Below are 14,922 nucleotides of genomic sequence, written 5' to 3'. Positions count from 1 at the left end.
AACATTTTCTTAAGGTAACCCTCTAATTTTTTATCCATTGGATCTGAAAAGGCGCAGCTATCCTCCACCGGGATAGTGGTACGCTTAGCTAAAGTAGAAACTGCTCCCTCCACCTTAGGGACCGTTTGCCATAAGTCCCGTGTGGTGGCGTCTATTGGAAACATCTTTCTGAATATAGGAGGGGGTGAGAAAGGCACACCGGGTCTGTCCCACTCCTTAGTAACAATTTCAGTAAGTCTCTTAGGTATTGGAAAAACGTCAGTACTCGACGGTACCGCAAAATATTTATCCAACCTACACATTTTCTCTGGTATTGCAACTGTGTTACAATCATTCAGAACCGCTAAAACCTCCCCTAGTAATACACGGAGGTTTTCCAGCTTAAACTTAAAATTTGAAATGTCTGAATCCCGTTTATTTGGATCAGATCCGTCACCCGCAGAATTAAGCTCTCCGTCCTCATGTTCTGCAAATTGTGACGCAATATCTGACATGGCCCTAATATTATCAGCGCACTCACCCCAGAGAGATCTCGCTTACCTCTAAGTTCTGGTAATTTAGACAAAACTTCAGTCATAACATTAGCCATGTCCTGTAGTGTGATTTGTAATGGCCGCCCTGAAGTACTCGGCGTTACAATATCACGCACCTCCCGAGCGGGAGATGCAGGTACTGACACGTGAGGCAAGTTAGTCGGCATAACTTCCCCCTCGTTGTTTGGTGAATGATGTTCAATTTGTACAGAATGACTCTTATTCAAAGTAGCATCAATGCAATTAGTACATAAATTTCTATTGGGCTCCACCTTGGCTTTTGCACATATAGCACAGAGGTATTCCTCTGAGTCAGACATGTTTAACAAACTAGCAATTAAACTAGCAAGCTTGGAAATACTTTTCACTCAAATTACAAGTAATGTGAAAAACGCACTGTTCCTTTAAGAAGCACAGAAAAAAATTATGACAGTTTAATAATAATGAACTGGAAAAATTATAACAATCAGATTTTTCCCAGTAAAGGCATAAATTTAGCAAATAATTGCCCCCATTAGCAATGGATAACTAACCCTTAATGGCAGAAAAAAATGTACAAAATATAAACGTTTTTTATCACAGTCAAAGGACAATCTCACAGGTCTGCTGTGAGTGATTACCTCCCTCAAAATAATTTTTGAAGACCCTTGAGCTCTGTAGAGACGATCCGGATCATGCAGGAAGAGAAACAGACTTTTGACTGAATTTTTGATGCGTAGCAAAAGCGCCAAAATAGGCCCCTCCCCCTCACTCACAGCAGTGAGGGAAGTTCAGTAAACTGTCTCAGATTAAAATTAACGATAGCCAAGTGGAAAAACAGTGCCCAAAAACAATTTTTCACCCAGTACCTCAGATATTTAAACAATTTAGCATGCCAGCAAAAACGTTTAAAATCAAATATCATGAAATGCCATTAACAGCCTGTTGCTAGACGTTCCCACTGCAAGTAAGGCTAAAGATTATATGCATATAGTATTACCCAGAGAAGTGCCATTCCCCAGAATACAGAAGTGTACACATATATACATAAACAGCCTGATACCAGTTGCTACTACTGCATTTAAGGCTGAACTTACATTATATTGGTATTGGCAGTATTTTCTCAGTCAATTCCATTCCTCAGAAAATAATATACTGCAACATACCTCTTTGCAGGTGAACCTGCCCGCTGTCCCCTGATCTGAAGTTTACCTCACTCCTCAGAATGGCCGAGAACAGCAAAATGAATTTTAGCTACGCCGGCTAAAATCATCCAAAAACTCAGGTAGATTCTTCTTCAAATTCTACCTGAGAAGGAACAACACACTCCGGTGCTGTTTTAAAATAACAAACTTTTGATTGAAGATATAAAAACTAAGTATAATTACCACAGTCCTCTCACACATCCTATCTATTAGTTGGGTGCAAGAGAATGACTGGGTGTGACGTAGAGGGGAGGAGCTATATAGCAGCTCTGCTTGGGTGATCCTCTTGCACTTCCTGTTGGGGAGGAGTTAATATCCCAGAAGTAATGATGACCCGTGGACTGACCACACTTAACAGGAGAAATATTGATAAGAGGAGCAAATTGGAAATTTGCTTAAAATTGCATGCTCTATCTGAATCACGAAAGAAAAAATTTGGGGTTCATATCCCTGCAAAAATCAGCTATCAGCCTGGATGCAGGCCTAGCACACTGCTCAAACTGGGAAAATTATTTTGTGCACTACTCGGCCATAGCTGTTCAAATCCAGAGCAACCACTGTTTGTTGAAAACTTTGAGGCACAAGCACTGTCAGCTTGCAGTTTTTCAAACCAAGCACAAGTGCCATCAGGGTATATTACTAATCGATAATTTCCCCCATGCCAATGAGAATTTATTAGTGTGCTTCCATTTACTTTATTGAATCAGGAAATACAGCCTCTGATTGGTTGTAACTATTCTTTTAAAAAAAAAAAAAGTATATATATATATATATATATATATATATATATATATCTATATCTCATCAGGACGGTGGTAAAAGCTAAAAAGCTTGTTTTTATTTGTTAGTAATTTTGTTTGAGAGCACTGTACTGTACTAAAGAAAAAAACAAAACAAAACTAATTGAATATCATTTTTATGCCTCTAAAAATGTATCTCCTACCTTACCTTTTCCATTAATGGTTATTGCTGATGTTGCAGTCACTGTCAAAGGCATTTGAATCTGTGGTACTAATGGTGGAGGTCTTGGTCTACTCCCCATTCGAGCTCTTTCTGCTCCAGGTCCCAATAAAGCTCCCACTGGTTTTTCAGCTGTTACTTCAGGTGCCACAGAGTCTTGTTCCTGTTCAATATGGTTTAGCTTTTCTGTACTTTCATTTTGAAAACCATCAATTGAAATTCTGCTTTTCATTGGACTTTTAGGTACAAGTATTTTAATGCCTGATCTAGAGAGATCCACATTCTTCCTAACAGGAATTGCTTGAGAGGGGCTCCTACGTAATTTTGGACTGCTAGAAAGTAGCTGGTTATTTTTGGAGTCATTGTCTTTGCAAACACTCAGAGATTTTGGAGATGTTCTTGTAATTGAACTATTAGTTGACCTGGATATTTGTTTTCTTGCATTATTTGGAGATGTCCGGTTTGCCCTGGTTATTGTGCTGCTATCTTTTGGCTTTTCACTGTGTCTTCTATTAAATTCATGGATGTATTCCTCACAGTTTACAAGATGTAGTTCTGGTTCCCATGTATCATCGTCACTGTCATAGCCTTTCCAATGTACTAAATATTCAGTTTTACCTTTTTTATTTTTCCTTTTATCAACAATTCTTTCTACCTAAAAAAAGCAAATTGGATTAAATTACTGGATATGTAGTATTAATACAGAATCTCTGTAAGGATACAAAAAAAAGTAAACGTTAATTAGATAATTGATAGAAATGATCAAACCCTAATATACATAATCTAAACTATTGTAATGGTAAATCAGAATGTTCTAGGATTTAAATAACACAGCAAAAATATTAAAGGTCTATTCCTGTCTGTGAGACTATGTGAAAAGGTTTTGTCTGGGTTTTCATTCCAATCCCCATAACAAAGTGCAATTACAAAATTAACTGCAGCTGCTATCAAATATGAAAAAAAAAACAGAATTTATGTTTACCTGATAAATTTCTTTCTCCAACGGTGTGTCCGGTCCACGGCGTCATCCTTACTTGTGGGATATTCTCTTCCCCAACAGGAAATGGCAAAGAGCCCAGCAAAGCTGGTCACATGATCCCTCCTAGGCTCCGCCTACCCCAGTCATTCGACCGACGTTAAGGAGGAATATTTGCATAGGAGAAACCATATGGTACCGTGGTGACTGTAGTTAAAGAAAATAAATTATCAGACCTGATTAAAAAAACCAGGGCGGGCCGTGGACCGGACACACCGTTGGAGAAAGAAATTTATCAGGTAAACATAAATTCTGTTTTCTCCAACATAGGTGTGTCCGGTCCACGGCGTCATCCTTACTTGTGGGAACCAATACCAAAGCTTTAGGACACGGATGAAGGGAGGGAGCAAATCAGGTCACCTAAATGGAAGGCACCACGGCTTGCAAAACCTTTCTCCCAAAAATAGCCTCAGAAGAAGCAAAAGTATCAAACTTGTAAAATTTGGTAAAAGTGTGCAGTGAAGACCAAGTCGCTGCCCTACATATCTGATCAACAGAAGCCTCGTTCTTGAAGGCCCATGTGGAAGCCACAGCCCTAGTGGAATGAGCTGTGATTCTTTCGGGAGGCTGCCGTCCGGCAGTCTCGTAAGCCAATCTGATGATGCTTTTAATCCAAAAAGAGAGAGAGGTAGAAGTAGCTTTTTGACCTCTCCTTTTACCTGAGTAAACAACAAACAAGGAAGATGTTTGTCTAAAATCCTTCGTAGCATCTAAATAGAATTTTAGAGCGCGAACAACATCCAAATTGTGCAACAAACGTTCCTTCTTTGAAACTGGTTTCGGACACAGAGAAGGTACGATAATCTCCTGGTTAATGTTTTTGTTAGAAACAACTTTTGGAAGAAAACCAGGTTTAGTACGTAAAACCACCTTATCTGCATGGAACACCAGATAAGGAGGGGAACACTGCAGAGCAGATAATTCTGAAACTCTTCTAGCAGAAGAAATTGCAACTAAAAACAAAACTTTCCAAGATAATAACTTAATATCAACGGAATGTAAGGGTTCAAACGGAACCCCCTGAAGAACTGAAAGAACTAAATTGAGACTCCAAGGAGGAGTCAAGGGTTTGTAAACAGGCTTAATCCTAACCAGAGCCTGAACAAAGGCTTGAACGTCTGGCACAGCTGCCAGCTTTTTGTGAAGTAACACCGACAAGGCAGAAATCTGTCCCTTCAGGGAACTTGCCGATAATCCTTTTTCCAATCCTTCTTGAAGGAAGGATAGAATCCTAGGAATCTTAACCTTGTCCCAAGGGAATCCTTTAGATTCACACCAACAGATATATTTTTTCCAAATTTTGTGGTAAATCTTTCTAGTTACAGGCTTTCTGGCCTGAACAAGAGTATCGATAACAGAATCTGAGAAACCTCGCTTCGATAAAATCAAGCGTTCAATCTCCAGGCAGTCAGCTGGAGTGAAACCAGATTCGGATGTTCGAACGGACCCTGAACAAGAAGGTCTCGTCTCAAAGGTAGCTTCCAAGGTGGAGCCGATGACATATTCACCAGATCTGCATACCAAGTCCTGCGTGGCCACGCAGGAGCTATCAATATCACCGACGCCCTCTCCTGATTGATCCTGGCTACCAGCCTGGGGATGAGAGGAAACGGCGGGAACACATAAGCTAGTTTGAAGGTCCAAGGTGCTACTAGTGCATCCACTAGAGCCGCCTTGGGATCCCTGGATCTGGACCCGTAACAGGGAACTTTGAAGTTCTGACGAGAGGCCATTAGATCCATGTCTGGAATGCCCCACAGCTGAGTGACTTGGGCAAAGACTTCCGGATGGAGTTCCCACTCCCCCGGATGCAATGTCTGACGACTCAGAAAATCCGCTTCCCAATTTTCCACTCCCGGGATGTGGATAGCAGACAGGTGGCAGGAGTGAAACTCCGCCCATAGAACAATCTTGGTCACTTCTTCCATCGCTAGGGAACTCCTTGTTCCCCCCTGATGGTTGATGTACGCAACAGTCGTCATGTTGTCTGATTGAAACCGTATGAACTTGGTCCTCGCTAGCTGAGGCCAAGCCTTGAGAGCATTGAATATCGCTCTCAGTTCCAGAATATTTATCGGTAGAAGAGATTCTTCCCGAGACCAAAGACCCTGAGCTTTCAGGGATCCCCAGACCGCGCCCCAGCCCATCAGACTGGCGTCGGTCGTGACAATGACCCACTCTGGTCTGCGGAATGTCATCCCTTGTGACAGGTTGTCCAGGGACAGCCACCAACGGAGTGAGTCTCTGGTCCTCTGATTTACTTGTATCTTTGGAGACAAGTCTGTATAGTCCCCATTCCACTGACTGAGCATGCACAGTTGTAATGGTCTTAGATGAATGCGCGCAAAAGGAACTATGTCCATTGCCGCTACCATCAACCCGATCACTTCCATGCACTGAGCTACGGAAGGAAGAGGAACAGAATGAAGTATCCGACAAGAGTCCAGAAGTTTTGTTTTTCTGGCCTCTGTTAGAAAAATCCTCATTTCTGAGGAGTCTATAATTGTTCCCAAGAAGGGAACCCTTGTTGACGGGGATAGAGAACTCTTTTCCACGTTCACTTTCCAGCCGTGAGATCTGAGAAAGGCCAGGACGATGTCCGTGTGAGCCTTTGCTCGAGGAAGGGACGACGCTTGAATCAGAATGTCGTCCAGGTAGGGTACTACTGCAATGCCCCTTGGTCTTAGCACCGCTAGAAGGGACCCTAGTACCTTTGTGAAAATCCTTGGAGCAGTGGCTAATCCGAAAGGAAGCGCCACAAACTGGTAATGTTTGTCCAGGAATGCAAACCTTAGGAACCGATGATGTTCCTTCTATTTTTTGCCTTGAAAGGCCGATCCTGAGGAAGGGCGTGGCCCTTACCCCCAGTGATATCAGAGATAATCTCTTTCAAGTCGGGACCAAACAGCGTTTTCCCCTTGAAAGGAATGTTTAGTAGCTTGTTCTTGGAAGACGCATCAGCCGACCAAGATTTCAACCAAAGCGCTCTGCGCGCCACAATAGCAAACCCAGAATTCTTAGCCGCTAACCTAGCCAATTGCAAAGTGGCGTCTAGAGTGAAAGCATTAGCCAATTTGAGAGCATTGATTCTGTCCATAATCTCCTCATAAGGAGGAGAATCACTATCGAGCACCTTTATCAGTTCATCAAACCAGAAATATGCAGCTGTAGTGACAGGGACAATGCATGAAATGGGTTGTAGAAGGTAACCCTGCTGAACAAACATCTTTTTGAGCAAACCTTCTAATTTTTTATCCATAGGGTCTTTGAAAGCACAACTATCCTCTATGGGTATAGTGGTGCGTTTGTTTAAAGTAGAAACCGCTCCCTCGACCTTGGGGACTGACTGCCATAAGTCCTTTCTGGGGTCGACCATAGGAAACAATTTTTTAAATATGGGGGGAGGGACGAAAGGAATACCGGGCCTTTCCCATTCTTTATTAACAATGTCCGCCACCCGCTTGGGTATAGGAAAAGCTTCTGGGAGCCCCGGCACCTCTAGGAACTTGTCCATTTTACATAGTTTCTCTGGGATGACCAAATTTTCACAATCATCCAGAGTGGATAATACCTCCTTAAGCAAAATGCGGAGATGTTCCAACTTAAATTTAAATGTAATCACATCAGATTCAGCCTGCTGAGAAATGTTCCCTAAATCAGTAATTTCTCCCTCAGACAAAACCTCCCTGGCTCCCTCAGATTGAGTTAGGGGCCCTTCAGAGATATTAATATCAGCGTCGTCATGCTCTTCAGTAACTAAAACAGAGCAGCCACGCTTACGCTGACAAGGGTTCATTTTGGCTAAAATGTTTTTGACAGAATTATCCATTACAGCCGTTAATTGTTGCATAGTAAGGAGTATTGGCGCGCTAGATGTACTAGGGGCCTCCTGGGTGGGCAAGACTCGTGTAGACGAAGGAGGGAATGATGCAGTACCATGCTTACTCCCCTCACTTGAGGAATCATCTTGGGCATCATTGTCATTATCACATAAATCACATTTATTTAAATGAATAGGAATTCTGGCTTCCCCACATTCAGAACACAGTCTATCTGGTAGTTCAGACATGTTAAACAGGCATAAACTTGATAAGAAAGTACAAAAAACGTTTTAAAATAAAACCGTTACTGTCACTTTAAATTTTAAACTGAACACACTTTATTACTGCAATTGCGAAAAAACATGAAGGAATTGTTCAAAATTCACCAAATTTTCACCACAGTGTCATAAAGCCTTAAAAATATTGCACACCAAATTTGGAAGCTTTAACACTTAAAATAACGGCACCGGAGCCGTTTTAAGCTTTAACCCCTTTACAGTCCCTGGTATCTGCTTTGCTGAGACCCAACCAAACCCAAAGGGGAATACGATACCAAATGACGCCTTCAGAAGTCTTTTCTAAGTATCAGAGCTCCTCTCACATGCGACTGCATGCCATGCCTCTCAAAAACAAGTGCGCCACACCGGCGCGAAAATGAGACTCTGCTTATGCTTTGGGAAAGCCCCTAAGAAATAAGGTGTCTAATACAGTGCCTGCCGATATTATTATATCAAAATACCCAAATAAAATGATTCCTCAAGGCTAAATATGTGTTAATAATGAATCGATTTAGCCCAAAAAAGTCTACAGTCTAAATAAGCCCTTGTGAAGCCCTTATTTACGATCGTAATAAACATGGCTTACCGGATCCCATAGGGAAAATGACAGCTTCCAGCATTACATCGTCTTGTTAGAATGTGTCATACCTCAAGCAGCAAGAGACTGCACACTGTTCCCCCAACTGAAGTTAATTGCTCTCAACAGTCCTGTGTGGAACAGCCATGGATTTTAGTTACGGTTGCTAAAATCATTTTCCTCATACAAACAGAACTCTTCATCTCTTTTCTGTTTCTGAGTAAATAGTACATACCAGCACTATTTGAAAATAACAAACTCTTGATTGAATAATGAAAAACTACAGTTAAACACTAAAAAACTCTAAGCCATCTCCGTGGAGATGTTGCCTGTACAACGGCAAAGAGAATGACTGGGGTAGGCGGAGCCTAGGAGGGATCATGTGACCAGCTTTGCTGGGCTCTTTGCCATTTCCTGTTGGGGAAGAGAATATCCCACAAGTAAGGATGACGCCGTGGACCGGACACACCTATGTTGGAGAAAACAACAACAAAAAAAAAAAAATTATGGAAGACAGCAGTTTCAATTTCAAAAGCTTCCATAAAGAGCTAAATTTATTATAAAATGGATGGTAAATCTGAACAATTTACCATCATTAAAAATAAGTGATCAGTTTGTGAAAAAAGGGTGCTAAACTCACCCTATACACACACACACTATATACACACACACACAGTTGTGCTCATAAGTTTACATGCCCTGGCAGAATTTATGATTTCTTGGCCATTTTTCAGAGAATATGAATGATAACACAGAAAGTTTCTTTCACTCATGGTTAGTGTTTGGTTGAAGCCATTTATTATCAATCAACTGTGTATACTCTTTTTAAATCATAATGACAACAGAAACTACACAAATGACCCTGATCAAAAGTTTACATACCCCAGTTTTAATACTGTGTATTGCCCCCTTTAACATCAACAACAGCTTGAAGTCTTTTGTGGTATTTGTGGAGGAAGCTCTTTATCTTCTCAGATGGTAAAGCTGCCCATTCTTCCTGGCAAAAAGCCTCCAGTTCCTGTAAATTCTTGGGCTGTCTTGCATGAACTGCACTTTTGAGATCTCCCCAGAGTGGCTCAATGACATTGAGGTCAGGAGACTGAGATGGCCACTCCAGGACCTTCACTTTATTCTGCTGTAGCCAATGAAAGGTAGACTTGGCCTTGTGGTTAGGATAATTGTCATGTTGGAATATCCAAGTATGTCTCATGCGCAGCTTCCGGGCTGATGAATGCAAATTTTCCTCCAGTATTTTGATAACATACTGCATTCATCTTGCAATCAATTCTGACCAAATTTCCTGTGCCTTTGTAGCTCACACATCCCCAAAACATCAACAATCCACCTCCATGTTTCACAGTAGGAATGGTGTACCTTTCATCAAAAGCCTTGTTGACTCCTCTCCAAATGTGACGCTTAAGGCTGTGGCCAAAAAGATCAAATTTGGTCTCATCACTCCAAATGACTTTGTGCCAGAAATTTGAGGCTTGTCTCTGTGCTGTTTGGTGTATTGTAAGCGGGATACTTTGTGGTATTTGCGTAATGGCTTTCTTCTGGCAACTCGACCATGCAGCCCATCTTTCTTCAAGTGCCTCCTTATTGTGCATCTTGAAACAGCCACACCACATGTTTTCAAAGAGTCCTGTATTTCACCTGAAGTTGTTTGTGGGGTTTTCTTTGCATCCCGAACAATGTTCCTGGCTGAAATTGAAGTTGTGGCTGAAATTTTAGTTTGTCTACCTGACCGTGGTTTGATTTCAACAGAACCCCTCATTTTCCACTCCTTGATTAGCGTTTGAACACTGCTGATTGGCATTCTCAATTCCTTGTATATCTTTACATATCCCTTTCCTGTTGTATACAGTTCAACTACCTTTTCCCGCAGATCCTTTGACAATTCTTTTGCTTTCCCCATGACTCAGAATCCAGAAACATCAGTGCAGCACTGGATGAAAGATGCAAGGGTCTGTCAGAAGTCCAGAAATTCATTGACCTTTTATACACATACACACTAATTACATGCAAACAGATCACAGGTGAGGATGGTTACCTTTAATAGTCATTCAAACCCCTTTGTGTCAACTTGTGTGCATGTTATCAGGCCAAAATCACCAGGGTATGTAAACTTTTGATCACGGTCATTTGGAGGTATGCCGACTGTACTTTTTCCCCTCTTTGTTGGAATAAACTATTCTTTTGAAGATTATTCACAGTGCTGCTGTTTTTCTATATTGTATTTACAATTGTTTTGGGTGATGCAGGACACTGCAGCTTGCACGTGAGCCTAAAAGAAGGTGCTGGACAGAGTTTTAGATTTGTTGTTATCACTCTACACTGTGAAATGGGAAACTGAATTACAACAACCTATTAAAAAAAGGATGGCTATGAATATTCACATGCATGAGTAAATCATCTTCCTCTATGTCCATGATTTAAATTATTGTGACATTTTTGTGTAGGTGGTACCTGACACATTCAAGGTTATGACAGATCTTCCCAGGCACTCCCACTTCTTGCTGGAGAGGCTGCACTGAAAGTTTCAGTGTTACATATTTGGTGGACATGCCTAATTGCAAAATCATATTGGTTCATTATTAGAGCTGAAATTAAATAAAATTCCTTTCATTCCAGCTAGAAATGACCCTACCTTTTCTTTTTAATCAACCCCCCAATATAAAAAAGGCTCCATACACTTGTCCCTACTCACGATAATGCTTAAAAGTGCAAAACAACTGATCCCATTATCATAGAAACAAAAATCTCTACCCCCTGTTTCTATATAGAAAGAAAAAAAAAAAAAAAGTACCCGATGCTTTGAAACTAGAAAAAACCCACTTTGGCAGATCAAACAAATGGATGATTATTATAACATGTTATTTGTGGGATGATTATTTGTCAAAATATAAGGGACAGACAACAGTGCTTTTCTTTACCTACAGAATGACATACATTCATGGCCAAAAATATTGGCACCCCTGCATTTCTGTCAGATAATGCACCACTTTGCCAGAAATTTGTTGCAATTACAAATGTTTAGGCATTATGTTTATTTCTTTTGTTTGTATTGGTATGACACACACAAAAAAAAAAAAAAAAAAAAGCCAAATCTGACATTCCAAAAACTCCAAAAATGGACTGGACAAAATTGGTACCTTCTCAAAATAAGAAATAATTGCATTCCAAGTTTGTGAAGCTTCTGTAATTTGTAATTAAAGGGATACAAAACCCATTTTTTTTCTTTCATGGTTCAGATAGAGCATGCAATTTTAAGCAACTTTCTAATTTACTCCTATTATCTATTTTTCTTCGTTCTCTTGCTATCTCTATTTGAAAAAGCAGGAATGGAAGGTTAAGAGCCAGCCCATTTTTGGTTCAGCACCTTGGTAGAACTTGCCGATTGGTTTGCTACATTTAGTAACCAATTAGCAAGAGCTACCTAGGTGCTGAAATAAAAATGGGCTGGCTCTTAAGCTTACATTCTTGCTTGTTCAAATAAAAATAGCATGAGAATGAAGAAAAATCAATAATAGGAGTAAATTAAAAAGTTGCTTAAAATTGCATGCTCTATCTGAATCATGAAATAGAAAATGTGGGTTTAGTGTCCCTTTAACTTGCCTGTATCAATTAACAGGTGTTGACAATATAGAAATCACATCAGCAAACAGTTAAAATGGTGAAAAACTGACTCAACCTTTCTGTTGTGAGCATGAAGAAGAGAAAGAGCAGCAAAGAATTGTCTGAGGATTTGAGAACAAAAATTGTGGAAAAGCATGGACAATCTCAAGGATATAAGTCCATCTCCAGAGATCTTAAATGTTCCTGTGTCCACTGTGCGCAACATTCTCAAGAAGTTAATCAAGAGAGAAAAAATGATCAAAGATTGCAAGGAAGGATTGTTCGAATGGTGGCTAAAGAACCTCAATCAACTTCCAGACAAAGCTGACCTTCAGGCACAGAGTACAAATGTGTCAGCTTGCGCTATATATGTCGCCATCTGAATGAAAAACATAATTTATGTAAGAACTTACCTGATAAATTCATTTTTCATATTGGCAAGAGTCCATGAGCTAGTGACGTATGGGATATACATTCCTACCAGGAGGGGCAAAGTTTCCCAAACCTCAAAATGCCTATAAATACACCCCTCACTACACCCACAATTCAGTTTAACGAATAGCCAAGAAGTGGGGTGATAAGAAAGGAGCGAAAGCATAAAACAAGGAATTGGAATAATTGTGCTTTATACAAAAAAATCATAACCACCACAAAAAGGGTGGGCCTCGTGGACTCTTGCCAATATGAAAGAAATGAATTTATCAGGTAAGTTCTTACATAAATTATGTTTTCTTTCATGTAATTAGCAAGAGTCCATGAGCTAGTGACATATGGGATAATGACTACCCAAGATGTGGATCTTCCACGCAAGAGTCACTAGAGAGGGAGGGATAAAATAAAGACAGCCAATTCCGCTGAAAAAATAATCCACAACCCAAATCAAAAAGTTTTAATCTTATAATGAAAAATAAATGAAATTATAAGCAGAAGAATCAAACTGAAACAGCTGCCTGAAGTACTTTTCTACCAAAAACTGCTTCAGAAGAAGAAAAAACATCAAAATGGTAGAATTTAGTAAAAGTATGCAAAGAAGACCAAGTTGCTCCTTTGCAAATCTGATCAACAGAAGCTTCATTCTTAAAAGCCCAGGAAGTAGAAACTGACCTAGTAGAATGAGCCGTAATCCTTTGGGGCGGGGTTTTACCCGACTCCACATAAGCATGATGAATCAAAGACTTTAACCAAGACGCCAAAGAAATGGCAGAAGCCTTCTGACCTTTCCTAGAACCAGAAAAGATAACAAATAAACTAGAAGTCTTTCTGAAATCTTTAGTAGCTTCAACATAATATTTCAAAGCTCTTACTACATCCAAAGAATGTAAAGATCTCTCCAGAGAATTCTTAGGATTAGGACACAAAGAAGGGACAACAATTTCTCTACTAATGTTGTTAGAATTCACAACTTTAGGTAAAAAATTAAATGAAGTCCGCAACACCGCCTTATCCTGATGAAAAATCAGAAAAGGAGATTCACAAGAAAGAGCAGATCACTCAGAAACTCTTCTAGCAGAAGAGATGGCCAAAAGGAATACAACTTTCCAAGAAAGTAATTTAATATCCAGAGAATGCATAGGTTCAAACGGAGGAGCCTGTAAAGCCCTCAGAACCAAATTAAGAGTCCAAGGAGGAGAAATTGACTTAATGACAGGCTTAATACGAACCAAAGCCTGTACAAAACAATGAATATCAGGATGATTAGCAATCTTTCTGTGAAAAAGTACAGAAAGAGCAGAGATTTGTCCTTTCAATGAACTTGCAGACAAGCCCTTATCCAAACCGTCCTGAAGAAACTGTAAAATTCTAGGAATTCTAAATAATGCCAAGAGAATTTATGAGAAGAACACCAAGAAATGTAAGTCTTCCAAACTCAGTAATAAATCTTTCTAGACACAGATTTACGAGCCTGTAACATAGTATTAGTCACTGAATCAGAGAAACCTCTATGACAAAGTATTAAGCGTTCAATCTCCATACCTTCAAATTTAATGATTTGAGATCCTGATGGAAAAATGGGCCTTGAGATAGAAGGTCTGGCCTTAACGAAAGTGTCCAAGGTTGGCAACTGGCCATCCAAACGAGATCCGCATACCAAAACCTGTGTGGCCATGCTGGAGCCACCAGCAGTACAAACGAACGCTCCATTAGGATTTTGGAAATCATTCTTGGAAGAAGAACTAGAGGCGGAAAGATATAGGCAGGTTGATAATTCCAAGGAAGTGACAACGCGTCCACCTCTTCCGCCTGAGGATCCCTGGATCTGGACAGATACCTGGGAAGTTTCTTGTTTAGATGAGAAGCCAACAGATCTATTTCTGGAAGTCCCCAGATTTGAACAATCTGAAGAAATACCTCTGGGTGAAGAGACCATTCGCCTGGATGTAACGTCTGGCGACTGAGATAATCCGCTTCCCAATTGTCTATAACTGGGATGTGAACCGCAGAAAATAGACAGGAGCTGGAGTCCACCCATACAAGTATCCGAGATACTTCTTTCATAGCCTGAGGACTGCGAGTCCCTCCTTGATGATCGACATACGCCACGGTTGTGACATTGTCTGTCTCAAAACAAATAAACGATTCTCTCTTCAGAAGAGGCCAGAACTGAAGAGCTCTGAAAATCGCACGGAGTTCCAAAATGTTGATTGGTAATCTCGCCTCCTGAGATTCCCAAACCCCCTGCGCTGTCAGAGATCCCCATACAGCTCCCCAACCTGAAAGACTCGCATCTGTTGAGATCAAAGTCCAGGTTGGACGAACAAAAGAGACCCCTTGAATTAAACAATGGTGATCCAACCACCAAGTCAGAGAAGATCGAACATTGGGATTTAAGGATATTAATTGTGATATCTTTGTATAATCCCTGCACCATTGGTTCAGCATACAAAGCTGAAGAGGTCTCATGTGAAAACGAGCAAAAG

General features: G+C 40.5%; 1 protein-coding gene across 1 annotated transcript in view; it reads right to left on the bottom strand.

Moving 5' to 3' along the window:
* The window catches only part of CDYL (chromodomain Y like), a 484,963-nt gene that overhangs the window by 424,201 nt on the left and 45,840 nt on the right, over positions 1–14,922 (bottom strand). The window contains exon 2 of the mRNA XM_053715829.1: positions 2,666–3,332. Coding sequence (XP_053571804.1) covers positions 2,666–3,332 — 667 coding nt within the window. The remainder of the gene's footprint in view (positions 1–2,665; positions 3,333–14,922) is intronic.

The sequence above is a fragment of the Bombina bombina genome, chromosome 5, assembly GCF_027579735.1.
Source record: "Bombina bombina isolate aBomBom1 chromosome 5, aBomBom1.pri, whole genome shotgun sequence".
In the NCBI taxonomy this organism is placed as follows: domain Eukaryota; kingdom Metazoa; phylum Chordata; class Amphibia; order Anura; family Bombinatoridae; genus Bombina; species Bombina bombina.
This window is presented reverse-complemented; position numbering and strand designations above follow the sequence as displayed.